The 27,977-nt window shown below is 56.8% G+C and overlaps 1 protein-coding gene across 1 annotated transcript in view; it reads right to left on the reverse strand.

Moving 5' to 3' along the window:
* Window positions 1-3,606: 3,606 nt before the first annotated feature.
* Window positions 3,607-27,977, reverse strand: part of LOC135192798 (deleted in malignant brain tumors 1 protein-like) — a 37,310-nt gene continuing 12,939 nt past the window's right edge. Inside the window, 9 exon segments of the mRNA XM_064176181.1 lie at window positions 3,607-3,931; window positions 5,488-5,637; window positions 8,157-8,496; window positions 10,082-10,375; window positions 11,548-11,888; window positions 12,699-13,028; window positions 16,197-16,511; window positions 16,832-17,149; window positions 18,123-18,437. Coding sequence (XP_064032251.1) covers window positions 3,804-3,931; window positions 5,488-5,637; window positions 8,157-8,496; window positions 10,082-10,375; window positions 11,548-11,888; window positions 12,699-13,028; window positions 16,197-16,511; window positions 16,832-17,149; window positions 18,123-18,437 — 2,531 coding nt within the window. The 3' untranslated portion in view covers window positions 3,607-3,803.

Genomic DNA, 27,977 nt, shown 5'->3' on the forward strand with positions numbered 1-27,977 from the left:
CTCGGGGCGTGGCAGTTGAGAAGATGGCGGTTGCTGTTGTTGTGAAGATGGTTGGGAAGATGGCGGCTGCGGTGGCGCTGCCGATGGTTGAATCTGAGACGGCATCGGGACTTGCTGGAACGCTGGAACGGACTGAGATTGAGAAGACGGTTGTGCCGGGAAAAGCGGCACCGTAGCTGCTGCCTGCGGCATTGCGGACGACTGCTGCTGCGGGACCCGCGGCTGGATTATCGGCTGCGTTACTGCTGGTGGCGGCGACTGAATCGCCGGGACCTGCGGGGTCGTCTGAAGCTCCTGTGCTGGCAGCTGCACCGTCGGAAACAGGGTTGTCGGCAAGATCGGCTGCTGAAGCAGAGTTGGCTGTGAAGGCGTTAGCGGCTCCGGCTGAATCACCAGGACTTGAGCCGGCTGCTGCGGGACCGGATGCAGTTCTACCGCTTGCGGCTGTGTCTGAGCAATCGGGTCCGCTACTGTTAGTAATGGCGCTGCCGGTGGCTGGGGTGCCGGCATCGGCGGAATCACCGGGACTTGAGCCGGCTGCGGCTGAAGCAAAGCGGCGGCTGGCTGCAGCAACAACAAGGTAGGTTGTTTGGGCACCTCCCGCGGGCACGTCGTCAACCCATACTGTAAAGTCGTCTCTGCCTTGACTTGCGGCTGCGGCAGTAATGGGGCTTGTGATGGCAACAGGGGTGGTTGTGCCGCTGGTTGGGGATTCATTGGCTGAGGAAGATGCCTCACCGGAGATATTTTAAAGAAATCGGGCTCATGGGAAGGCGTACTGACGCGAGAGACTCTAGGCGGAGAGTGCAAGAGTTGCAACTCCTGGGTCTGAGATGGGGTAGCTACCGGCTCTTTCCGGCGAACCACGGGCTGCTGTGACTTCTCAGGACATATCGGAGTAAAAGTTGGCAAGCCTAGGTAACCAGTTGACTCCCGAGTTCGAGTCGAGAGCTGAGGAGTTTCTGTCCGAGACCCGATATGCGATCGCGGCTGCGGTGTGTCCGCACGGGAACTAACGGCTGATTGCGTTCGGGAAGTGCTCCCGGACCGTGACTTTCGGCTTAGTAACCTGTCTAACTTTTCCTCCATACATCTCATCCTGTCCTCAGTCACAGCGGGCTCTGCGCGAAAGCTCAAGTTCCGCCTGACAGCGTCTTTCAACAAAGTCTCTCTCTCTCTCTGCAACGACTTAATTTCTTGCTGCGCCTGCTCTAAATGCAATTCTTTCCGGGCATTCTCATCATTCAGCTTTTTGACCTCCTGTTTATACGTCTCTGCCTCCTGTTTATACGTCTCTATCTCACGTTTATGCGCCTCTGCCTCCAGCCTCCATGCCTCTGCAACATGCCTGCAAGACTCTATATCAACTTGTGATCTGAACACGCCAACACCCAGATCAAAAAAACTTTCTTTGTCAACTCCCTCGATATCTCCAAAAGCTTCGTAGAGAGACACGATTATATTAGCTGACCTAACATTTATTTGCTCTAGATGCTCATCCTCCCTTGCCATCAGAGCTTTCCTAAAATTAGCTGATTCAAACACGGAAGCAAATCTGGCATACAGGGTGTCTGTGAGATCTGGCGATCTGGCATCTCCTGGTGTAGGAGAACTCCTTCCAAACTGAGCCATTTCTAAACTCGGCTGTTACTTCAGTTTCTCAATCCCACTTCTGACACCAAATCTGTCGTGGAACGCAGTTTCGCAGCAGAGTTATGGGGAAAATACGCGAGGCGTTGACTATTTTATCAGTGATTTATTGCAAAGAATGCGGATTCCCTCTTCCCGAAACTACACCACCACTGTGAATTCTTTTTGATTGAGATCAAAGTAACATTTCCGAAAATGGCAAATTAAAGAGTCTATGATGTTTAAAGAGAGTTCTTCTGAGTCTCTGGGGTCTGAGGTGACAGTTCGTCAGCTACTCACAGTCCGTAGTTTAGCAGGAGTCTCTTTCTCCCGATGAGAGTTCAGGCATACAGGCTTTAGTCTCCGCGACTCGGGGTCCGCCCGAGGCGAGACTAGATCGGCGAGCAGTTTGTTGTTGTTAAGTCCGGGGAAAAAAACAGAAAAAACTGGAAAAACCCAGAAGTGCAAGAGGCAGATCCATAAGGCTAGGGCAAGGGCGCAAGGGCAAGAGCAAGAGCACGAGCAAGAGCACCCGATCCTGGCCTGTCCACCATTTTTATAATGTTCCAAAACAGGACTAGCCCACAATTCAGACCACTTTTACGTTGTTCACATACATTGGTAAAAGACAGTAAGCAATCTATATAATTGGATAATTTTACTCAAACAATATAAAGACCACTCCTCAGGCCAGCCCACCTGCAGGTGCTGGGCAGGCTTGAGATAGTCGTTTCTACTTAACCAAAACAATACCCTGTTGTCTGAAAAGCGAGGTCAAGTGGAAAGGAAAACATGGCCAGTGTTTACCTTTTCACCTACCCTGGGGAGAAATCTTCCCATGGGACTGAAAGATTGTTTTGGGTTTTCGATGCTTCTGGCTTGAATGTGAGGCACTAGAAATTACACAATATAGCAAAAGCTTAGAGAGCCTTTTGCTACTCTCCATGACACCTAGGCAATGTCTCAGTCGGATGCTCCTCATTGCTCTCACCCTCTGTACCCTCTGCATGCAGCGCCTCATACTTGTTGCGCAAGGGCAGAGGAGGAGAAGGAGAGGGCCGGGGAGGATTTCCCTTACTACCCCTGACAGGGATCTGCACCCATCCCTCACTGTTTCCAGGGGCAGCTTCCTTAGCAGGGGGGATCTGCAGAGCCTGCACCCAAAGATCCAGCTCCCTTTCATTCTCCCTTATTGACCTGAGCCTGGACACTTCGTCCTTCAACTCGGCCACTTCATCTTTCAATTCCGCCACCAAGGTGAGAAGGAAGTTCACCTGCTCACACCTGGTGCGATTGTTCTCCCCTTCCCCTTCAGCAGCAAGTGGGAGGCTGTAGCACTCCCTGCATCCAGCGGCCTGGACTCCTGTGCTTTCCCAGGTCATGTCAGTCTGTGTGCACACGCTCCTCCTGCTCTTTGTAGCACGAGTGACAGGCATAGTGCACAGTGATACTGACAGTAAGACAGAGAACGAAAAAAAAAAAAAAAAAAAAATCTCCCAGCCGCAGGCAGGCCTGCAGAGCTTTTCACTCTCTCGGCTCGGCAGCCAGAATGGCGGCCGGCGCGGCACGCGGCGGGATTTTAAATATCCCGCGGCTGACGTCACCAGCCCCATCACAGTCTCACGCTGTATCGCGAGACCACAGCCCAGCCGTCCCCTCTGCTTACCTTACCGTGTCTCAGAACCACGGAGAGCAGCAGAACGGAGCAGCAAAACCGAACCCAGCAGCAACCCCCGCGGAGCTTTTCACTCTCTCGGCTCCTCCCAGAGCAAAGCCCTGCTCAGGTCTCCTCCCAGAGCAAACCACTGCTTGAGTTTCCTCCAAAAGGAAACCACAGCTCAAACCTCCGAGAGCAAACCACAGCTCAAATCTCCCAGAGCAAACCATCACTGAAGTCTTCTCCAAGGACAAGCCACTCCTGGAGCCTTAAAGACCATTTTTATTTTCACAAATGCACACAAAAATAACAGTTCAAGAGAGAAATTTTAGCTGTCCAGGTGCCAAATGCCTCCTGCAGGCAGCCCTGGGTCACTCCGGAGTGACTACCCAAGCTGGGCATGGAGCTGGGTGGTGGATCCAGTGACCCAGCTCTGTGGAGATGAGGTGGTCTGGGGCCCTTGGTGAGAGAGAGCTGTGTGGCAGAGCTGCAGCACTGCAGTTTGGCCAGGGGCTGGTCACAAGCTCTGCTGAGCTCTCTTGTTATTGGCATCTCCAGCAGGAGCCACCTTGGCTGCCACTTGCTCTTCCTCAGGTGTGGAGATGGAGGTGTAGGAGACCTGCAGCTCCTCCATGCGCATGAACCCTGCAGGCCAGGATGGGTCAGGTGGGTTTGCTCCTCAGGGCCTCAGCTCTCTCCTTTTTACCAAGGCCAGCTGGGGATGCTCACTCCATTGCAGACAGCTTTGGCTGGGCCAGCGATGGTGGCAGCACAGAGTGCGACAGCATCACCCCTGCGAGCACTCAGACATGAAGCCTGCTCTGCAGACACCACTCTGGAGCCAACCTCTGCTTCACACAGCACACCTGGGCCAGAATTTGCTCCACACACCACCCTCGAGCCAGCCTTTGCTCCACACACCACCCTTGAGCCAACCTCTGCTCCACACAGCACACTTGAGCCAGAATTTACTCCACACACCACCCTCGAGCTAGCCTTTGCTCCACACACCACCCTTAAGCCTGCTTTTGCCCCACACCAGCACCTCTCCACACAACAGATGTCCAACAAGACAATGTCAGGATGTTCACCAGGGACAGCCCCAACCCCTCAACAGCACTTCCCAAGAATCTCCTCCACAGCCCTACAACTTCAGGAGCAGATCCAAGTCCTGCTCAGTCCTCATCCCTCAGCTCAAAGGGAGGGCATCCCTTGCCAACTGGGAGCTGGGAACCCCCAGAGCCATCCTGTGCTCAGAGCTCCTGGCTGATGGGCAGGCAGCACAGGCAGTGTCTGAGGAGGCTTCAAGGCTCATCCTACCTCTTGAGAGCATCCAGAACCAGAACCACAGAACCACAGAACCACAGAAGGTCAGGGGCTAGAAGTGACCTCCAAAGCTCATCCAGTCCAACCCCCCTGCCAGGGCAGGATCACCCAGAGCAAATCACACAGGAACACATCCAGGCAGGGTATGAATATCTGCAGAGAGGGAGACTCCACAACCCCCTGGGCAGCCTACTCAAGTCTTCTGTCAACCTCACAGGGAAAAAATTCCTCCTCCTGTTTCCATAGGACTTCCTATGCCTTAACTTGCACCTTTGCCCTTTGGCCTGGCATCAGGTATTGCTCAACAGAGCCTGGCTCCAGCCTCCTGGCACTCACCCTGCACACATTCATACACATTGATGGGGTCACTTCTCAGTCTCCTCCTCTCCAAGCTCCCAGCCCCAGCTCCTTCAGGCTCTCCTCCTACCAGAGCTGTTCCATTCCCTTCATCATCTTTGTGGCTCTAAGCTGGACTCTCTCACACAGTTCTGTGTCTCTCTTGAATTGGGGGACCCAGATCTGGACACAGTACTCCAGATGTGGCCTCACCAGAGCGGAGTAGAGGGGCAGGAGAACCTCTCTTGATCTCCTAACCACAGCCCTGTTAATCCACCCCAGAATGGCACTGCCCCTCCTGGCCACAAGAGCACATTGCTGGCTCATGGTGTCAAAGGGAAAGGGAAGAGTGGTCAGAAAGAGGAGCAAGGGATGGGTGGAGGTCACAGCAGGAAAGGAAACTCCTTCCAGCACCAGCCCCAGGCAGAAGCAAACCTCCTGCCCCAGCTCTGCTGATGTGGCTGCTTTGAACACAGCTGGTTTCCAACCACACTCCTTCTGCAGACTCTGGTGTCCTCTTCACCAGCAGCAGAACTCACCTAGGGGGTTGTTAGAAGTGCTGCTTTGCATCTGCTGCCGCCGCCGCCTGCTCTGGTACAGAAGAGTCCCAAGCATCAGTGCCAAGGCTGCAAGGATGACTGGGAGCAGCAGAGGGAGCAGTGGGAGAGGCTGTGGGGGTGTAAGAGAGCCTGTGGGGAGAAAGAAAACATCTCCTCACCCAGAGATTTCTGAGGTACAGAAATCCCCTGAAGATGAGGAGGACCTTCTTTGAACCTAGGGGTGCTGGAGCCCTGGAGCAGGCTGCCCAGAGAGGTGGTGGAGTCTCTGTCTCTGCAGACATTCAAACCCTGCCTGAATGTCTTCCTGTGTCACCTTCTCTAGGTGACACTGCCTTTAGAGAGGGGCTTGAACTTAGTGATCTCCAGAGCTGCCTTCCAACCCCTACCACTCTGTCACTCTGCTGCAAGACACCTCCAAGATCATCAACTCCAAACACCAACCCAACACCACCATGCCCACTAAACCATGGCCCCAGGGGCCACACATTGTTTGGACACCTCCAGGATGCTGACTCCACCACCTCCCTCCTCAGGAGATGAAAGGACATCACGAGGACATGAGGAAACAGGCACAGGGTACAGCCTGGCACACTCCCATTGGGTAGCACAAAATGCTCCTTCCCCCCATGAGGATGCTCAAATATCAGAGCAGAGGTGAGAAAGGTGTTGGGATCTCCATGCTTGGGGATTGGCACAGCTCCACTGGACAGGGCCAGGAACAACAGGGTCTAGAGTAAGACCAGAGGTCTCCAGAGATCCTTTCCAACCTGCACTCTTTTGTGGCCACCATTCAGCAAAGGAGATACAAAGCAAAGCTCCTGCTAAGACTCTGACACCGCCAGGCACAGACCCCTTGGTGCTGCAGCACCTTTGGCCTGCTTGTGGCCACTCAAGGCCCACATCCATGCACCATCTGCTGCATCACAACAGCTCCTTCTGCCTGTACAGACCCACATCCAAATGGTGCCTTCTGCAAACCTCATCCCATGGTTGTCTCTCTACTCAGAGAAGCCACAGGGAGAGGGTAAGGCAGAGGTGTACCAGGGATGTACCACCAAGGGGACTGGGGAGGCCTCATCTGCAGCACTGCCCAGTTTGGGGCTCCCCAGGACAGGGAACTGCTTCGGAAGGCAGAGCAAAGGGATGGAGAGATGCTGAGGGCACTGGGACATCTCTGGAGAGGAAAGGCTGAGGGACTTGAACCTTTTGAGCATGGAGGGGAGCAGGGGAGCAGCCTGAGGGGGGATCTGATCACTGCTGCTCAATACTTCAAGGCTGGGTGGTGGGAGGGTGAAACCAGGCTGTGTTCAGTAGTGCCCAGTGACAGGAGAAGGGCAAAGGGGCACAAACTTGACTGTCAGAAGTTCCATCTGAACACGAGGAAGAACTTCTGTAATTGAAGGGTGATGGAACACTGCAGCAGGCTGCCCAGGGGGATGGAGTCTCCATCTCTGGAGACATTCAAAGCCCACCCAGGTGCCATCCTGTGTAAACTTCTGTGGGTGAACCTGCTCTAGCAGGGGGGTGGACTCAATCTCCAGAGGTCCCTTCCAACTCCACTATTCTGTGATTTGAATCCAGGTGGTTCCCAAGCAAATGCACCCAGTTCTTTATGACCCACTGGGTGCAAACAACCTCCTTAGTGGGACATGGGGGTATTTTTCTGCCCCCATTGTCTCACAGGAGCCTTGAGGCTTGTCTGAGGTTAGTTGGGAAGAGAAGGGCAGGGCTGGATGCTGGGAGAAGTCTTTTCAACACCATGCATGGTTCTCATCTTCCCAGCTCAGCCATGAGTGTAGTTTTTGCTCCTGCAAGATTTCTCAGGGTGGTATTTCCTATGGACCCCTCCAACTTGTGCTGAGCACACACTTGGGGCCCTCATCACAAGCATACCCTGTTGGCTTTGGTGCTCAAGATGACTGCAGTGAGGTCTACAAGCACAGGACACAGCTGGGGCTGGATGGAAGCTCAGCTTCACTCTCTGGTGTGCACAGCTCTGCCTCTGCCTCCTGAGCCACTGGTGGCTGTGCACCCTCTGAGCCTGAGCAGGAAGATCACAGCAGCAGAGAATGGTTAGGGTTAGAAGGGACCTCTAAAGGTCACAGAATCACCAACAAGGGTTGGAAAAGACCTTCAAGGTCAATACCACCAAGTCCAGCACCGCTGTGTTACCACTAAACCATGGCCCTCAGCACACATGACACAGCTTTGAGACCCTCCAGGCATGGGGACTGCACCACTGCTCTGGACAGCCTGGGATAGGCCTTGAGAACTCTCTGGGAGAAGAAACTACTCATGGCCAACCTAAATCTCCCCTGGGGCAACCTGAGGCCATTTTGCCTCCTTCTATCACTTGTTTCATGGAAGAAGAGACCAACTCCACCTCACTCCAACCTCCTACCAGGGACCTGTAGAGAGCAATGAGGTCTCCTCTCAGTCTTCACTTCTCCAGGAGAACACCTCCGGCTCCCACAGCCACTCTCAGAAGATGTGCTCTAGATCCTAGGTCATCCAGACCAACTCCTCTGCAGTGAGCAGGGACATCCAACCAGAGCAAGTTGCTCAGAGCCTCACCCAGCCTGACCTGGAATGTTTCCAGGATTGGGTCATGCCCAGGACCTCTTCTGCCCCAGTGATGGCCACCTTACCTGAGCACACCACACCAGCATCTTCCCCATGGTGGCAGCTGATGGCTTCCTCCATCCTGGACGGGCACTGAAAGAGGTTTTCTTCTGCCCCTGTGCACTCAACATCACTCAGCCAGATCTGGTGGGGACCAGGCCCAAAGTAGGCCGAGCCTGGAGCTGAGATGGCTTCTCCACAGCCCAGCTGCTGACACACCACTTCTGCATCACTCAGGTCCCACCCGTGGTCACACACAGTCCCCCACTGCTGGTTGTGGAGCAGCTCAACCCTCCCGGAGCAAGGGCTGGAGCCATTCAGCAGCCTGACCTCAGGAGGCTCTGAAAGGGAAGGACAGGAGAGAGGCTTAGCTGGTCCTGGAATGATGAAGGACATGAGGAAGTCAAACATGGATCAGTTTCTTGCCCACGTGTTGGAAGATGGCTCCTCAAAGAGTGGCCACCCAGAAGGGGATGTGGAGATTGTCACCAGTGGCATCTGATCCCATTTCTGGTGCCCTCGGGCATCCAGGAAACCCAGGAGGAGGTGGCTGTGCCCTGGGGTTGAACGGCAGCCCCAGGCCCAGCTGGAGTGGGGGCAGGAGGCCAGGACATTGCAAAGTGCCTCTAGATGCTGCTGTCAGAACCATGGAACTGCTGAGCTTGGAGGAGACCTTAGATCATCAAGTCCAAGCACTGCTGCTAAGCCACTGCCACTGCACCACATCCATGTCCTGGCAATGCAGCCACACAAGGTGGACCCAAGGGAGGGGGGAGGGTCAAGGGGCTTGATGCTGTGGTGCCACCACGAGTGGAAAGGACACAGCAGAAGGGGCTGAGGGACCAGCCAGGGGATTATAGGGAAGAGCAAGGAGTAGGTGAGGATGGACACTTGTTAGCCTGGGAGAAGGGCCTCATGGTGGCCAAAGGGAGATGGAGCTCTCAGTCAGCCTCCAATTGGTTCCTGTAGGAGCAAGAGGCTCAACGTGAGCAGAGCAGAGGAGGGTCTCAAGCAGGTGGCCCACTGACACCAAGCTGTGTGCTGTGGTCAGTCTGCTGGAGAGATCCATCCAGAGGGATCTGGACAGGATGGAGAGGTGGACCCAAGCCAATCTCATGAAGGTCAACAAGGCCAAGGGCAAGGTCCTGCACCTGGGTTGGGGCAATCCCAACAACAAAGCCAGGCTGGGTGAGGAGTGGGATGAGAGGAGGAGGAGGAAGACTTAAGGGTGCTGGATGCTGAGGAGCAAAACATGAGCCAGCCATAGGCACTGCCAGCCCAAAGACCCACCCACAGCCTGGGCTGCAGCAGGACATGTGTGGTCAGCAGGTCCAGGGAGGAGATTCTGCCTCTCTGCTCTGCTGAGACCTCACCTGCAGCACTGCCTCCAACTCCAGAACCTCCAGCACAAGAAGGACCTGGAGCTGCTGGAAGGAGCCCAGAGGAGGCCACAAAGATGATAAGAAGGCTGAAAAACCTCCTCTATGGTAACAGGCTTGGGGAGTTCAGACTAGAGAAGGTTCCAGGGAGGCCTTAGAGCAGCCTTCCAGTACCTGAAGGAGCTCCACAAGTGCTGGGGAGGGACTTTTTCTAAGCTCCTGTGGTGACAGGATGGGGAGCAATGGGTGGAAACTGGAGTAGGGCAAATGGAGACCAGAGAAGAAGAAATTCTTTCCAGTGAGGGTGGTGAGACACTGGCACAGGTTGCCCAGCGAGGCTGCGGATGCTCTCTCCTTAGAGATGTTCAAGACCAGGCTGGATGAGGCCTTGAGCAACCTGGGCTGGTGGGAAGTGTCCCTGCCCATGGCAGAGGGGGTTGGAACTGGATGAGCTTTGAGGTTCCTTCCAATTGAGGCCATTCTAGGAGTCTCCACTCAGTTACCCACACACCAAGGTTGCTCCTTCCAGAGCTGCAGCAGAGTGGGGCAGGGGGTGGCTTACCCAGGCACACCACACTGGCATCTTCTCCATGGTTGCAGTTACTCTCTCCCCATGGCCTGGCCCTGCAGTCAGTGAGGGCAACCTCAGTGCCCGTGCAGTTGACATTGTCCAGCCAGATGGGATCATGCCCCATGCCAAAGTGAGCCTTGGTGGGGGCAGCTATGGCCCTGCCACAGCCCAGCTGCTGGCAAACCACTGCTGCATCGGCCAGGTCCCAGTAGTCATCACAGACACTCCCCCAGTGCTGGTTGTGCAGGACCTCAACCCTCCCGGAGCAGTGGTGGGAGCCATTCAGCAGCCTGACCTCAGGAGGTTCTGAAAGGGAAGGGGGAGGAGAGAGGACATCTAAGGATGGTGGATATGAAGGCAGCAAGTGCTGGGTGTGAGCAGGGAGGATGGGAGGCAGCAAGTGCTGGGTGTGAGCAGGGAGAATGGGAGGCAGCAAGTGCTGGGTGTGAGCAGGGAGGGTTCAAGGCAGCAAGTGCTGGGTGTGAGCAGGCAGGGTTCAAGGCAGCAAGTGCTGGGTGTGAGCAGGGAGGGTTCAAGGCATCAAGTGATGGGTGTGAGCAGGGAGGGTTCAAGGCAGCAAGTGCTGGGTGTGAGCAGGCAGGGTTCAAGGCAGCAAGTGCTGGGTGTGAGCAGGGAGGGTTCAAGGCATCAAGTGATGGGTGTGAGCAGGGAGGGTTCAAGGCAGCAAGTGCTGGGTGTGAGCAGGGAGGATGGGAGGCAGCAAGTGCTGGGTGTGAGCAGGGAGGATGGGAGGCAGCAAGTGCTGGGTGTGAGCAGGGAGGGTTCGAGGCAGCAAGTGCTGGGTGTGAGCAGGGAGGGTTCGAGGCAGCAAGTGCTGGGTGTGAGCAGGGAGGGTTCAAGGCATCAAGTGATGGGTGTGAGCAGGGAGGGTTCAAGGCAGCAAGTGCTGGGTGTGAGCAGGGAGGATGGGAGGCAGCAAGTGCTGGGTGTGAGCAGGGAGGATGGGAGGCAGCAAGTGCTGGGTGTGAGCAGGGAGGGTTCAAGGCAGCAAGTGCTGGATGTGAGCAGGGAGGATGAGAGGCAGCAAGTGCTGGGTGTGAGCAGGGAGGATGAGAGGCAGCAAGTGCTGGGTGTGAGCAGGGAGGATGGGAGGCAGCAAGTGCTGGGTGTGAGCAGGGAGGATGAATCTCCACTGCTCAGTGTTTTCACAAAGAGATTTGAGGATTCTCCTGTGGAAAGAGCTTCACCAAGGGAGCAGCAGCCTGGGCTAGTGGGAGCTGTCCCTGCCCATGGCAGGGTAGTTGGAACTGGATGATCTTCGAGGTCCCTTCCAACCCAGCCCATTTTAGGATCCTGTGAAAGGTGGTCCTGGAGCTCCTGCAGCGTTGGCACCTCACAGAATGGTAGGAGCTGGAAGGGACCTCTGGAGATGACTCAACCCAACCTCCCTGCCAAGGCAGGGCCACCTAAAACATCGTGACAGGAGAGCAGGGGCAGGAGGGTGACCTCAGCAGCAGCAGAAAGGCACTTACCTGAGCACACCAGGCCAGCATCTTCTCCGTGGTGGCAGCTGTGGACTCCTCTTGGCTCAGCCCTGCACTGGGAGAGGGCAGACTCGGTGCCATTGCAGCTGACATTAGACAGCCAGATGGGGCCATGGCCCTGGCCAAAGCTGGACAAGCCCAGCACTGCCAGTGCCGTGCCACAGCCCAGCTGCCTGCAGACCACCTCTGCATCGTTCCTGTCCCAGCCCCGGTGGCACACAGTGCCCCACTGCTGCTGCTGCAGAACCTCCACCCTCCCGGCGCAGCGGTGTGGGCCACCAGCCAAGCGAACAGCCATGGGGTCTGCAACGAAGGACACCAAGAAGCCATCAGGGAGGGCTGGGGCCTGCACATGGCAGCTCACACAGGACTGTGGCCCCCTCTAGTCTTGGCTCCCTGCTGTGACACCACCGTGGAAGAGGGATTCCCACGGGAGCCAGCAGGGTCACTCACACCATGGAGATCAGAGTCCCTGTGCTTGGAAGAGACCTTGCAGATCATCCACTCCAACCAGTCTCAGACTCTGCCCAGGCTGGGGCTAAGCCATGGCCCTCAGCACCACATCTCTGCAGCTGTCAAACCCCTCCAGGGACAGGGATTCAGCCACCTCCCTGGGCAGCCTGGTCCAGGCTTTGAGAACCCTGCCACTGTTTTCTTCTTATGCCCAACCCAAATCTGTGCTGGTGCAACTTGAGGCCATCTCCTCTTGTCTCCTCACTTACTCCTTGGGAGAAAAGCCCAACCCCCACCTCTCTCCAACCCCCTTTCAGGGAGCTGTAGAGAGCAATGAGGCCTCTCCTCAGCCTCCTCTTCCCTAGACTGAACACCCCCAGGCTCCCTCAGCTGCTCCTCCCCAGTCCTGTTCTCCAGACCCTCCCCCAGCTTCTTTGCCCTTGTCTGAACCTGCTCAGCCCCTCAGTATCTTTCTTGGAACGAGATGCTCAGGGGTTGTCCATGTGGGGTGAAAATGAGCCCCAGCTCAGGGGTCCCTTGCCCTCATTATTGTCATCACTATTTAGTAGCCTCCTTAATGTCAGGGGAATTATTGCCATGCCCTTGGGCAAAGCAAGCCAGGGCTGGGTGGTGGCACAGATGGTGGCACAGGAAGAATGCAGTGGGGAGGGTCACCTGAGCACACCACGCTGGCATCTTCTCCATGGTGGCAGCTGTGGATGCCCCAGTCCTGGACCCTGCACTCAGTCAGGGCAGCCTCTGTGCCCTGGCAGCTGATGGTCTCCAGCCAGATGGGGTCATGTCCTCTGCCAAACGTGGCCCCGCCGGGAGCAGAGATGGGAGCACCACAGCCCAGCTGCCTGCACACAACTTGGGCATCCTCCATGTCCCAGCTGTTGTCACAGACAGATCCCCACTGCTGGTCGTGAAGCACCTCCAGGCGTCCGGCACAGTGGCTTGGACCATTCACCAACCGCAGCTCTGGGGGCTCTGGGGGCAGAAGGAGACAAATGAGTCAATGAGGGCCTGGTGCCCAGGGGGCCTGCAAAGATCTGCTGCTGCTGGCCATGACGTGGAGAGGAGGAAATGGGCTCAAGTTGTGCCGAGGGAGGTTCAGGTTGGACATGAGACCAATTTCTTCCCAAAATGGGTTCCCAGCACCTGGACTGCCCAGGGAGGTGGTGGAGTCATCGTCCCTGGAGGTGTGGATGTGGTGCTGAGGGACATGAGTTAGTGGCAGTGGCTCAGCAGCAGAGGCATGGTTGTGTGCTCCAGGGGCATGGTTGGACTGGAGGATGTCAAAGGTCTCTTCCAGCCTCAACAGTTCCATGACCTGCAACCCTCAGCCTGCCTCCCCCACCAGCACTTCAGCTGCTCACAGCAGAAAAGATGTGGATGGATTCAGGAGAAGGTAAAAGCACTCTGAGGTGCCTCACAGAGAAGGTTTCCAGTGGGGAATGCCAAGGAGTCTCTAAACCATGATCATGCTTCAGAGGTCTGCCAGAGTGCCCACACCTCCCTTGGAGAACTCATCCAGGAGGAAAGCCTCAAGAAGCCTCCACTTGGATGAAGGCTGTGATTGGCTTGGGTCCATCGAGGACAAAGAGCCCTCCCATGCTGCTGCTCTGCTTGCTCTGCTCTGCCTCAGCCCTTGGCCTCCAAGGGTCCCTCCCAACCCAAGGCACTCTGTGATTCTTTGCAAGCACTCCCTGAAATCACCCAGGGTTTGCCTTCTGCTTAAGCCAGGGCTGGAATCTCATCACCAGCTGGAGGGCTGGGGGGGAATATCCTTCCACCTTGGGCTGCCTCTAGAGATGCACAAGTGCGGGACAGGAAGCTGGAGGAGCCTGCAGCCACCCATGGCAAATAGCAAGGGCCAAACACCTCTGACCACAGGCTCTAACATCCTGAGCAGGTGAGCATGATGGAGGTGGCAAACCAGCTAAGAAGTGACCTCCTCAGGTGTCAGAGGACAGCCACAGAGGGACAGAAGCACATCCAGATGGTCATTGTCATGATGCCTATGGAGCAGAGCTTCTTCACCTCCCAACCTCTGGTGCTTGTTGCTCCCCACAGCGCTGCCCCCAAAGAGAACAGGGAGGGCAGAAGGAAGTCACAGAATGAATCAGAGAATGGCTTAGGTTGGAAGGGAGCTCAAAAGCTCAGCCAGTTCCAACCCCTGCCATAGGCAGGGACACCTCCCACTAGAACAGGTCACTCAAGGCCTCATCCAGCCTGGCCTTGAACACCTCCAGGGAGGGAGCAGCCACAATCTCCCTGGGAAACCTGTGCCAGTGTCTCCCCACCCTCACTGCCAAGAACATCTCCCTAACATCCAGTTTCAATCTCCCCTCTGCCAGTTCAAATCCATTCCTCCTCCTCCTGCCATCACCAGACCTTGTCAATAGTCCCTCCCCAGCCCTCCTGCAGCCCTCTTCAGATTCTGGAAGGCCACTCCAAGGTCTCCTGGAAGCCTTCTCCTCTCCAGGCTGCAGAGCCCAAACTCTCTCAGCCTGTCCTTGTAGCAGAGCTGCTGCAGCCCTCTGAGCGTCTTGGTGACCTCCTCTGGACTGGCTCCAGCAGTTCCATGTCCTGCTTGTGTTGGGGGCTCCAGAACTGCACACAGGGCTCCAGGTAGGGTCTCAGGAGAGCACAGCAAAGGGGCAGAATCCCCTCCCTTCCCTGCTGGCCTGTGGTGGAGGGCCTGCAAGGCCCGAATAGAGGCCTCTATATGCCTGGACATGTTTTTCTGCCAGGACCCCTGGTAGTAAATAGGGTTGTGTAACACACACACACACATCCCATGTACCCCTGGGGTCCGCCCAGGTGATGCCCATATTTGGGAGAGTCCAGGCAAACAGCTCCTACCTATTAAGGTAAGGTTTGGCTTACTGCCAACCTGATTGGTCACTTTGGATGGCCAAAGGGTCATGAATCTCAGCCCACAGTCTATAAAGAGGGGTGCAAAGGTGCACCACGTGTTCAGACTCAGCTCTCGCCAGATCCGTTCAGATTCAGCTCTCTGACCCTGCCTGCAGTGCAGCTCAGCTCTCTGATCCACATTGCAGCTCCTGCTGCCCTGACTCACTTGCAGAGCCCAGACACAGAGTCTGGCCCTCACATGCAGTTCACTGAGGCTCAGACCTCTTGCATTGATTTCAATTCACAGTTAACCTCTCTGCATACCTTAGAAGCAGACCACATTCAAGCCTGCACCCATGTATATGTATATGGGGAGCCAATAGCTCCCTAAGCCTAGAGCCAGCCATGCATACCAGCCAGCTGCCTTGATTTATCCACGGAGCTCAGTCTCCCAGCAGCCTGGCACACACTGCATGCCCGCTGCTTTAGCCTGGAGAGAACCAGGTGCAGACCTCTGGATTGTCTGCAAACCTACACACACAGCCTGCTAGCTGTGAAAGGACCATGCCAGAAACTGCACGGACACCCTTCTCCTGCTCCTGGAATCCTGCCAGCTGATCAGCCCTGGACACGCAGCATCCAGAAGCAACAGCATCGAGGCAGAGACCATCCCATGCCAGGAGAACAAAAGGTCAGAGAAACCTGTTTACCCCAGAGACTGGGAAGATTTATCATCCCCCCTCAAGCCGGGAGGATTCACCTAGTTTCCTTCTCAAGCCGGGAAGATTCCAGCCCCTGGAAGTCCAGACACTGGGCACAGGCTGTGACACAACCCCGGGAGGGTGATCAATAATTAACAGCAAGACATCTAAGTAAGCTTCAATTCTTCTGTAATATAAGTCACCTGTGCCTTAGAGCAGAGAGCTTCAGCCCCTGCTGGGCAAGTAGCATAGTCCCAGGTGGCACTAAGCCAAAGGGAATTTCTCTCTCTGCATATAGTTGATATTTTTCCAGTTATTGACCCAATCCCTGTCTATATCATATCCTAATTGTGTTCATAAACTTGCACAGAGAACTGGACATTATTAAGCAGTGGTTGGGGGTGGCAAGAGTTTGTAAATATTAACTTTAATAAATATATATTTTATATAAAATTAATACCACCTCAAATTAATTTCTCACCTCTGCCAAATAGGGGAGGCACAGAGAAACCCCCTCCGTAACATGGCCACAGCTAGAGGCAGAAGTACCTACAGAAAACCTTCTCCTTGAAGCCATCAGTTGGAGCAGGCTCACCTGAGCAGACGACTCCTGCATCTTCACTGTGGTTGCAGTTGTGCTGTCCCCAGGGCTTGAAGCTGCATTCGGTGATGGAACCTTCGGTGCCAGTGCAGATGACTTCATCCAGCCAGATAGGCCCTTGGCCTCGCCCAAAGAAAGCCCTGCCAGGGGCTGACACGGCCATGCCGCAGCCCAGCTGCCAGCAGATCACCTCAGCACTGCTCAGGTCCCAGCTGTCGTCACACACTGTCCCCCACTGCTGCTGGTGGTGGACCTCGACTCGCCCCGAGCAGCGGCTGGAGCCATTCACCAGCCGCACCTGGGCTGGGTCTGCAGAGGCAAGAGCCAAAACCCTCTGAATGCCACTGGAGAGGTGACAGAAGCACCTCAGAACCTCTCAGCTGGAGGGTGAGGAGGTGGCCCAGCCAAAATGAGAAGCGCAGGCTCCCCTCAGGAGCTCATCATTCTTCCTGGCAGCTGGCATCTGGGTGGGGATCCTCTCTGCAGCCCCTTCCCCAGCACACCCCCACCCACCAGGACCCCCTCCTGCCTCGGGTGGCAGGGTTGCAATGGGGACATCTCCACCTGGGACCACTGCCAAGGTCTTTTCTCTGGCCTCAGAAAAGGGGCTGGGAGCAGCAGCCAGCAGCTACCTGTGCATTCCACACCAGCGTCTTCTCCGTGGTGGCAGTTGTGGCTTCCCCAGGCCTTGGCCTGGCACAGAGCGATGGCAGCCTCGGTCCCCTCACAGCTCACTTCGTCCAACCAGATGGGCCCTGAGCCCTGCCCAAAGGTGGCTGCAGCTGGAGCTGACAGAGCTGAGCCACAGCCAACCTCCTGGCACACCACCTGGGCGTCCGCAAGTCCCCAGTGGTCATCGCAGACGGTGCCCCACTGGGCCTGGTGGAGAACCTCAACTCTGCCAGAGCAGTAGCTGGAGCCATTCACCAGCCTGGTCCGGGCCAAACCTGGAGCTGCTGCCCCTGCAAACGCCCCCGGCGGTGCCGGCAAATGGTCAAGGTCTTTGCTGGGCACCTCGTGGTGCTGAGCAGCAAAGTCTCCTGTCCAGCCAGGCCAGATGGTGCCCATGAGGAGCTTCATCCCCACGAAGCCACAGGGTGGTTGGGCTGAGCAATGGGCACAGAGCTGCAGCCTCAAGGGCAGGAGGTGTGGAGAGGTTTGGGATTGGAGCAGAAGAGCATCTGGGAACTGCCTGGATGGTGTGGAGAGGTGAAAGGGGAGAGAAGAGGAGGAGGGAGGGGAGAGGGGGAGAGGAGATGATGGAAGAGGAGGGGAGAGGAGGGGAGAGGAGAGAAGAGGGGGAGAGGGAGAAAGAGGAGAGAGGGGGAAAGAGGGGAAGAGAGAGGGAGAGGGGGAGAGGAGGAGAGGAAGGGAGAGAAGGGGAGAGGGGGAAGGAGAGGAGGGGGAGGGGAGAGGGGGAGAGGTCCTCAGCACACAGTGGATGGATTTTGGCACCCTGCAGGCACCAGATCCAGCTGCAAGCTGAAGGTCCAGATGTGAGCTCCATCTGGCAGCTGAGTGCCCACAGCCACTGCGCAGCCAAAGCTCACCTGGGAAGCAGCGAGGGGCAACCAACCAACCAGGAGTGGCCACCAATCCACAGCAAGGGGCAACCACTCCACAGGAAGGGGCATCCAGTGAGAAGCAAGGGGCAACCAGTCAATGAAGAGTGGCTACCAGTCAACAACAAAAGGACAACCAGACAGCAAGAAGAGGCGACTACTCAACAACAAAAAGGCAACCACTCAACACCAGGGGACTACTAATCAGCAGCAAAGGGCAACCACTCAAAAGCAAAGGGCAAGCAGCCAACAAGAAGGGGGTAAGCAGACAATGAAGAAGGGGCAAGCAGCCAACAAGAAGGGGCAAGCAGTCCCCAGCAAGGGGGAGTGGCAGCCACGCTGGGTGCCAGCCCCTTACCTGAGCACACGACGCTGGCATCTTCTCCGTGCCCACAGTTGTGGGCTCCCCAGGGCCGCGCCCGGCACTGGCTCAGGGTGGCCTCGGTGCCAGTGCAGCGGACGTTGTCCAGCCAGATGGGGTCCTGCCCACGGCCGTAGCGTGCTCCACCCACGGCCGCCAGGGCTGCCCCACAGCCCAGCTGCCTGCAGACCACGTGGGCACCCCTCAGGTCCCAGTGGTCGTCGCAGACGGTGCCCCAGGTGCCATTGTGGAGCACCTCCAGCCGGCCTGTGCAGGGGTCGGGGCCGTTCACCAGCCGGACGTTGGCAGGGCCTGATACTGGCGATGGTGGAGAGCAAAGGGAAGATGTCAGGGGGCAGAAGAGACTTGGCAGCAGCTGGCAGCAGCTGGCAGCAGGCCCTGAGGCTGCTTGGCCAAGGACTTCCCCTCCCCCTCTGATAATAGAATCATAGAATCATAGAACCAAGCAGGCTGGCAGAGAGCTCCAAGCTCCTCCAGCCCAACCTCTCCCCCACCCCCATCCAACCAACCAGACCCTGGCACCAAGTGCCCCAGCCAGGATTGGCTTCAACACCTCCAGCCATGGGCACTGCACCACCTCCCTGGGCAGCCCATTCCAGTGCCAATCTCTGTCTCTGCCAACAGCTTCCTCCTAACCTCCAGCCTGAGCCTGCCCTGGCACAGCTCCAGGCTGTGTCCCCTTCTTCTGGCCCTGGCTGCCTGGCAGCAGAGCCCAACCCCAGCTGGACACAGCCTCCCTGCAGGCAGCTGCAGGCAGCAATCAGCTCTGCCCTCAGCCTGCTCTGGGCCAGGCTGCACCCCCCCAGCTCCCTCAGCCTCTCCTCACAGGGCTGTGCTCCAGGCCCCTCCCCAGCCTTGCTGCCCTTCTCCAAACACCTTCCAGCACCTCAACATCTCTCTGCAATGGAGGAGCCCACAACTGGGCACAGCACTGCAGGTGTGTCCTGAGCAGTGCTGAGCACAGGGGCACAAGAACCTCCCTGCTCCTGCTGCCCACACTGCTCCTGAGCCAGCCCAGGCTGCCCTTGGCCAGGGTACCAAAGCAGGAGTTGCTGGGTTGGGTTGCCCTGCTGGGAAGCAGCTCTGTGGGGAAGAGCAGAAGGGCCTGGGTGTAGGGGGGGGAGGGTAAGAAGTTCCTCCTGAGTCAGCAATGGGCCCTGGTGGCCAAGAGGGCCAAAGGTCTCCTGGGGTGGATGGAGAAGAGTGTGGACAGCAGGGCATGGGAGGTTCTCCTGCTCCTCTGCTCTGCCCTGGGGAGGCCACAGCTGGAGGACTGGGTCCAGTTCTGGGGTTTAGGAGGGACAGGGAAGTGCTGGAGAGACTCCAGGGCAGGCTGGGAAGATGCTGAGGGCCTGGAGCAGCTCTGTGAGGAGCAAAGGCTGAGCCCTGGGGCTGGCAGCCTGCACAAGAGCAGCCCCAGGGGGCACCTGAGCAGTGCTCAGCAAGAACTGAAGAGTGGGGGGCAGGAGGCTGGGGCCAGACTGCCCAGTGGTACCCAGGGACAGGGCAAGGGACAGGGGCACAAACTGGCACCCAGGAGGCTGCATAGGAACAGGAGGAGAAAGTTGTTTGGTGTGAGGGTGCTGGAGGCCTGGAGCAGGCTGCCAGAGGGGTTGTGGAGTCTCCTTCTCTGCAGAGCTGCCAACCCTCCCTGGGCATTGTGCTGCTGGGCAAGCTGCCATGGGTGCCCTGCTGGGGCAGAGGGGTTGGGCTGGATGCCCTCCAGAGCTCCAACACTGTGCTGGGCTCCTGGCTTTATGCTCAGGAGGACAGAGGGCAGCTGAGCCTCCAGCAGAATCCAGACCTCTCCAGCTGAGGCTGCAGCCCCTCGAAGCCAGGAGGGCCCAGAGCACCTGAGGACATTCTGCTCAGGGCTTTCCAAGTGCTTGACCCTGCTCAGGCTGCAGGAGTAGCTGCCCAAGGCACCAGCAGCTGCAAGGCTCTGGGTGGCAGTGACTTGGAGCAGAAGGCCCTGGGGGCTCTCCAACCCCCCCCAGATCTTTGCTGGCTGAGCAGCCTGGAGCCCAGGGCAAGGCAAGGAGCCAAGCCAAGGCCTGCAGACACTCCTGCTGTGGCTTCTGACCAGCCTGACCCAAGCACATCTCCACCAGGATCCTTCTCCACCCTGGGACCACTCCAGGTCAGGCTCTTCAGCAGCCTGCTCCAGGTGGAGATGTCTCTGCTGGCTGCAGGGGGCTTGGAAGGTCCTTCCCACCCAACCCATCCTGTGACAGGACTCTGTGATGTAATCAACCTCTGCTGGGGCTTTGGCCACCCAAGCTCCATAGCTCCCCAGCAGCACAGAGAGCTCAGCCCTGAAACCAGGGCTGGTGGTGACCTGCACAAGCATCTTACCCACGGGGGGTGACCTGCACATCCATGAGTGGTGACCTGCACAACCTTCTTAGCCACACTGGTGACCTACACAACCTTCTTAACCATGAGTGGTGTTCTACACAACCTTCTTAGCCACACTGGTGACCTGCACAACCTTCTTAGCCACAGGTGGTGACCTATCCAAGACCTCCATGGACAGTGGAGCTCTACATGAGCATCTTAACCACAGAGCCATGGCTGGGAGTGGTCTGCTCGAGCATCTTAGCCATGACATGTGGCCTACACAAGCACTGCACCATGGCACCTTGGGTGCTGCAGCTCCACACTGCACCATGGCACCCTGGGTGCTGCAGCTCCACACTGCACCATGGCACCCTGGGTGCTGCAGGTCCCCACAAACCCTTCAGGCCTTGGCAGCAGCCCCAGGAGCCAGCAGCAGGCTCCAAACGCAGCCTGCAGGCAGCAGCAGACAGAGGGCAGAAAGGCAGAGAAGCTCCAACACTCACCACAAAGCCCTGCCAGGACCAGCAGGACCTCTGCAGCTCCAAGTCCCAGGTGGATGGGGACTCTGTCACCCATAGGGTGCCCAGGTGACGGCAAAGGACTCCTGAGGAAGCTGCTGCCAGCCTGTCAGGGCTGCAGGAAGAAGGAGGCTTGGCAGAGGCTGGCACCAGCTCCACCATCAGCAGCTGGAGAAGAAAGAGCTCCAAGAGCCTGCTGAAGGCAGCTGGAAGAGGCCACTCCCTGCCCCCTGCCCTGGCTCCAGGCTGTCTGCCGCACTCGGTGGAGCCCAGGGGCCGAAGAGGAACCGAATCTCCTTCCAGCTTGACCCGGGGTGCCCAGCTGGCACCCACTGGCCACGGGGCCACCACCCCAGAGGACATCAGCTGCAGCTGCAGGGGTGGCAGGGGCTGGCTGCAGGCTCTTGGTCTTGCCCCAGCCAGGGCAGCAGCTCCTCCATGGGGTGGGCAACCCCAGGCCCCCTTTCCAGGGTGTCGAGTGGCCCCCTCTGAGTACGGGGGTGGCTCCTGTCCTGTGCCCATGGCAGTGCCCTCGGTGCCACAGCCCTGCAGGAGAGAGGACATCACCGGGGGGGGGGGGGGCCTGGAGGGGAGCTGGGGGTGGGGGACAAGGGAGATGGCTCAGGGGGGGGCCTGGGATACTGCCTGTTTCTGGCCCCACCCTGTACCCCAGCTCCTCCAGGGGCTCCTCCAGGGGCTCCTCCAGAGGCTACTCCAGGAGGTCCTGGAGGTGTCCTGGATGAGCTCCCAACCTGCCCTCATCAGTTCCAGCCTGACCTCTCTGCCCTCCCCCAACAGTTCCCTCCAAATCCCAATGCCCCAAGACCCCCAACCCCCCCCCCAAATTCACCCAACCCCTTTCTCCCCCCTCCCCCAACCTTCCCTAAGCCCTCAGCCCCCAAATCTCCATCAGCTCCCCAACTTCCTGCCCCCCCAGTTCCCTCAACACCCCCAAGCCCCCCAACCCTTCCCTGAGCCCCCAACCCCTCTGAACCTCCAGTCTCTGAGCCCCTAACCCTTCTGAGTCCCCCAACCCTTCCCTGAGCCCCCAACCCCTCTGAACCCCCCAGCCTCTGAGCCCATAACCTCTCTGAGCCCCCCAACCCTTCTCTGAGCCCCTAATCCTTCCCTGAACCCCTAACCCCTGAGCCTCCAAACTCTTCCCTGAGCCCCACAGCTCCAATCCTCCCAAATCTCTATCTGCCCCCCTCCCCCCCAACCTCCTGCCCCCAGATCCTTCAACCTCTAGTTGCTAGTTAGAGCCTAGCTGGGGTGTTTTGGTGGGAAGAATTAAACTATAGGCTGTGCAGAGAGCAGTGAGGATGTCTGCTTCACCCATAGGCTTGCTGAGATGTGTAAACAAAGACCCCAAACATATCACAGTTTGGTCTCTGGCTTTGGGCTGCACTTCTCTCTCTAACCTGCCATCTGTGACCAATCCTTCTGCTCCCTAATCCCCATGGCCAACTCTCCAAACTCACCTTGAACGTAAGCCTGGGACAAGGTAGAGGGGTGGGAAGAAGGTGGAAGGGTGGTAGAGAGCCCCTCCTGGGGGCTCAGGTTTCCAGGGCAGCTGTTGTGTTTCTGTGTTCCTTTTTGACTTGTGTATTTCTGTCTGCAGCTGTGTAAACATCTGCTTGGGCACTGTGCTAAGCTGCAAGGAGAAAGCTTCATTCTCATTTCCAGCTGGGCTGAGTCTGGGCTGGGTGATTTGCTTACGTGGGGGGGGGTGGGTAACACCCAAACCATCGAAGGGGGAAGAGGGAAAGGCATCCTATAAATTGTTACTGGGTTTATTAGCTGTAGTTGAGTCTCTGGGAGATTTGAACTAGAACTGAGACACTGCCTGGGTGCTGCAGCAGCACCTGTGGCACAGGCTGTGGCCAGGGCAACGCCACAGCTGCAGCCGCTTGGGCTGGAGGGGCTGGAGCCAGGCTCTGCTGGGTGATGCCCAGTGCCAGCACAAGGGGCAGTGGTGGAAGCTGAGGCAGAGGAAGCTTCATGGAAACATGAGGAGGATTTTTCCCCTGTGAGGGTGGCAGAGCCCTGGAGCAGGCTGCTCAGGGGGGTTGTGGAGTCTCCCTCTCTGGAGATGTTCAAAACCTGCCTGGACTCATTCCAGTGTCATCTGCTCTCGGTGATGCTGCTCTGGCAGGGAGGTTGGACTGGCTGAGCTCTGGAGGTCCCTTCCAGCCCCTGACCTTCTGTGAAAGCCACCCCTGGGGCACCATCAGCTTCCTCACGCTGCTGGATGGCAGAAGTTTGCCCTGCTGCTGAGGGGAAGCAGCTGAAAACAGGATCTTGTGACCTCCTTGCAGCCTCCAAACTTGCTTGCAGCTGCCAGGGAGAGGCAGGAGCTAAGGTCTGTTGTGGTTCTGAGCATCATGAAGTCTTCTCTTCATAGTGGCTGTGCAGGATGGGAGAAGCCATCAGGATCCTCCGGAGCACACTGGGCTTGACTGCTCCCAGTGGCCATGGTGGCAGCTCTGTGCTTGGGGTCTTTACAGATGGCTGAGACCTGCACAGAGTTGGTTTGGCTGGAAGAGGCCTTGAAGATCATTGAGACCAACTCTGACCCCAGCACTGCTTGGGCACCACTAAACCATGGCCCTCAGCACCACATCTCCACAACTTTGAAACCCCTCCAGGGATCAGGACTCTACCACTGCCCTGGGCAGCTTGGGCCAAGCCCAAATCAAACCTGGGCAACCTGAGGCTGTTGCCTCTTGTCCTGCACAGGGCAGCATTTCCATGGCTCAGCAACTGTCATCCTGTGCTCTCCCTTGGCCTTCACATCTCAGCACCTTCCCCTGACCAGAAGCATGCAACTTTTCTCCTCCTCCCTTTCAGTGATGCAGTTGCAAACTCGTCCAGCTAAAGGTCAGGAGGAGATCCCAGGGAGCAGCCTGAGCTGAGGACAACCACAACCCATCAGCCAGAAGAGGAATGGAGGAAGATGACCCCTGATGATCTTCTCCCTGTAGCCAGGCTGCAGGACCTCTCAGCACCAGCCCTGGACACCTGAGCTGTCACCAGCCCCAGAAACACTTCAGATGCCCCCCAGAGCTCCTTGGTGGTTCTGGATCTGGCACAGGCAGCCAAGCATCCCCAGCTGCTCCCACAGAGCCTCCAGCGCCAGCAGGGCTGGCAGCAGGGAGGGGATGGTGCTGGGGAGGAATCTGAGCCGTGCTCAGTGTCATGGTCACAACTGGAGGGTAGGGGAGGAGGATATGAAGCAAATCACTGCCTGCACAGACACTGACCCCTCACCCCTTCTTCTGCCTACCCTTGAGCATCCTCCACACTGACCATCCCCCAGGGGCCGCCCAAAGGAGTGTCCTCCCAGGGGCCCAGCACTGCAGTCACCCTCAGGAGAGACAGAAGTGGCTGTCCCTTGCAGAAGTCTCTCTGTTAGCAGAAGCCATTGGCATTTGTCACCCCCCAGAGGACCATGACTGGCAGCTCAGGAGGGGCAGCAGGACATGGACCCCCAAGGCCTAACCCTGGCCCTTTCTTGACACCTCCATGGGCTGTAAACACCACCAGAAGGATAGGGAGGCTGAGAGAGTCAAAGATACCAACCCAGGTGACTCTGGGTGCTGGGTGGCTCTGCCTGCACCACCACACTGCTGGCTGAAGCTCCTGTCCCACCTCTCAGCCCTCTGCCCTGACTGCCCTCAGTCCAGTATTCAAGGTGCATCAAACTGCAGCAACTCAGGGGTGTGTCCAGAGTGTCTATCCACGGAGGAGATGAAGAAGAGGATCTGCAGAGCCCTGAGATGACCACGGGAGGGAGGGTCCTGGAGCTGAACTTCTCTGAAGCATTGCTGGGAAAAGGCTGAAAAGGGAACTGTGGCTCCTGGGGAGGACACAACCCTGGGGCACAGCTTCAGGAAGGAGAAGGAGGAAAAGTTGACTCTGCAAAGCTGCTGCTTGCATCTCCACCCTCAGCAGGGTCATGACTGCGACCTCATGGGCAGAGAGCAGGACCAATGTGGTCAGTGGCCAGCACAGGATGTCCTCGTGGCCTAAGGCACAGCTGTCACATCTGCTCTGTTTCCATCTCAAGGGTCTGACAGCAGAGGTGCTCCAGGGCCCAGCTGTGGCATACCACAGGCCAGAGTCCCATGCTGGCTGCTGAGACACCTTTGGGAGACTGGAGAAAGAGGGAAGGATCCAGGCCTACTGAAGTCCTTCCACCACCGTCCAGGAGCAGCCTTTGGAGCATCTAGAGGTGTCCTGGGGCCTCTCAAACATGGGGAGGAAGACAAAGGTGGTGGTAGAGCAGAAACCTGGAGAAGGGGAAGTGGACAAGGAGGTGGAGAGAACAGTCATGGGATGGTGAGAGATGGAGCACACTGTAAAGGATTAACCCTCCCTGGGGGAGTGGTCTTCACCCTGACCCCAGATCCTCCTGACTGCTCCCCGGGGGCAGGTCTGAGCCCTACTCCACCTGTAGTGCTTAGCCCACTTCCATGTCCTGTCTAGCCCCTATAAAACAAAGGAGCTTCCTGGTTTGTGTGCTCTTGCCCTGCCTCCCTGGCTGCCAGCATCACCTTCCTCCTCCTGCTGCTCTTTGTTTTACCACATGGCCATCAGTCCAGGTGGAGAAAATCCACTGCCACCCATCTGGTCCTGTGTGTACTGTGTACCTTGTTCTTCCCTCCCCTATCCCTCTTTGTAGCTCCCCCACCTCAAACACCTTTCATTCATTAAAGTTTTCTCTATTACCTTCCAAATCAAAGTGAGGCTGTTTTATTTGGCTGTGGTTTACCTTTTCCTCTCTACATCTAATTCCTTTTCTTTGGAAAAAGGGGGAAGAGGGAAAGGCATCCCAAAAACTGTTATTGGTTCTATTAACTATATTTGAGTCTGGGAAGTTTAAACTAGAACTGAGACACACACTCAAGAGCCCAAGGTCTGGGTCTGGACAAAAGCCATTTTGGGGGTACACAGAAGTACCCAAGGCAAAGCAGAAGTCTCAGCTGCTGCCAGTCTGGGTGGGATCTGTGCGGAGATAAGGGAAGGACAAAGGTGTGGATCCAAAGATGGGAGAAGGAGAGGAGCAAGAAGAAATCTCATGGACAGGTCTCCCTTCCCAGGAAACAGCCTGGATTGCTTGTTGCGGAGGGAGTTTGTTTGGGTTAGGGGGAATGAAATGCGAGGCCGAATTGGAAAGCATTTAAAAGATTTATTATGACAAACACTAAGAATCTCCTTCCCCAAACTGATTTGTAACTGCCCCACGGAAGTTCTTTCTATGCAGTTGGGAATTAAATTACAGAATGACTATGTATAAGAAATCAGGAATTTAGCAACAGTTGGAAAGAATTTAGGAAGAGAGTCTGTAACTTGAGAGAGTTCCACTGGAAGGCTTTGAGAGATTATTCTGTCTTTAGATTAAGTTTTCTTAGTTACTCACAGTCCCTATTAAGTTCTGAAAGTCCTAAATATCGTGGATTGGGGCACGCTGCTTGAGCCACCGCGGCTCTGGGCCAAGCTGGGCATTGGCTTCTGAAGGCTGGCGAAGATCGGAGCGCTGCCGAGCCGGCTGTAGCTTCGATGCTGCAGTGCGAGTGCCGGGCTGTGCCGGGGGGGTGTGTGTGTGTGTGTGTGAGCGAGAGTAGCAAGCAAAAGGGGGGTGCTCAATTAAGGCAAATGCAGCATCTTTTATAGTATCCAGAAGAGATGGATCCAGCCAAACTCGGGCGAACATACGGGAACAATGCAGCTCGGTTCAAAGGTATGAGTAAGGCATACACAGGCTGTTCTTTACCAAAACAACCTGTGGCACCACCCTAGGGGTCAGCCCCCAGCAGGTGTGCGTAGGGTGCTCACGGTGTCTGAGAACCAAGGGCTCTTTCTCAAAACAGTGGCTCATGTTTACAGCTTTACACCCCTCTGCAGGAGAAATCTTCTCACAGCCTGTAACGGCCGTAGGCAGCTCCCAAGCAGATGGGTGATCGGGGCGGGGGGAAGTAAGGTTTCATTCCCGCCATTGATGGTCCTGTGAGCCACACTTCTGTATAAATGAGGGCTCTGCAAGAAGGCTTTGCAGCCCTTCACGACATTGCTGCTGGCCCACTGCCAAGTGAGGTCATCTTCTTCGTGCCCCCATTTGACCTTCAGATTCAGGGGATCAGCAGAAAAGTCAGGAGAGAGCCTGGGAAAGCAGCAGGAGCTCCAGGATGTGTGTGCTGGGCAAGTCCTGCTCAGTAGAGCCCAGCACCAACCTACATCCACACAGTGGAGGTGTGGCCCAGCACCATCAGCTGCACCAGATGTCTACTCGAGGCTTACTCAGACTTTAACACCAGGAGCTACCACTCAGAGAAATGCTTCCACAAGCCTTCAGCACTCCTACACACACACCACAGCCACAGGCCTTGTCTGGTCCTCCTTTGCAAGCCTCCTGCACGCTGCAGGAGTGGTTTTCACTCCTCATTTCTCCAAGGCTTTGGCCCCTTTGGGCTCTTCATGCTCCAGTGGGAACTGTGGTTTTGAAACTGGAGCAGAAGAGCTTTAGGTTGGATGTTAGGAAGGAGCTTTTGACTGGGAGGGTGGCAAGACACTGGAATAGGTTGCCCAGGGAAGCTGTGGACACTTCATCCCTGGAAAACCAGGCAGGATGAGGCCTTGAGCAACCTGCTCCAGTGGAGTTGTCCTGCTCATGGCAGGGGGTTGGAACGGAATGAGCTTCAAAGTCCCTTCCAACCCAACCCATTCTGTGGCTCTCTGCTCTCCTCCTGTCCCTTGGCAGGTGCTTGCCACACCCCATGCCACCCAGCTTCTCTTCTCCAGGTTGCCCAAACCTCTCAGGGCTCTCCAAGCCCTTCATCTTCTAAGCCCCTGGGACCCTGCACCCATCCCCCTGTTCCACCCCTGCCTTGCAGATCTTCAGGTTTTAACCTCACCACAGCCACTCTGTTTAGCACTGCTCAGTCCCCTTCTGCTGCTTCTTTAGCAACAGAGT

The sequence above is a fragment of the Pogoniulus pusillus genome, chromosome 44 (genome assembly GCF_015220805.1).
Source record: "Pogoniulus pusillus isolate bPogPus1 chromosome 44, bPogPus1.pri, whole genome shotgun sequence".
Lineage (NCBI taxonomy): Eukaryota > Metazoa > Chordata > Aves > Piciformes > Lybiidae > Pogoniulus > Pogoniulus pusillus.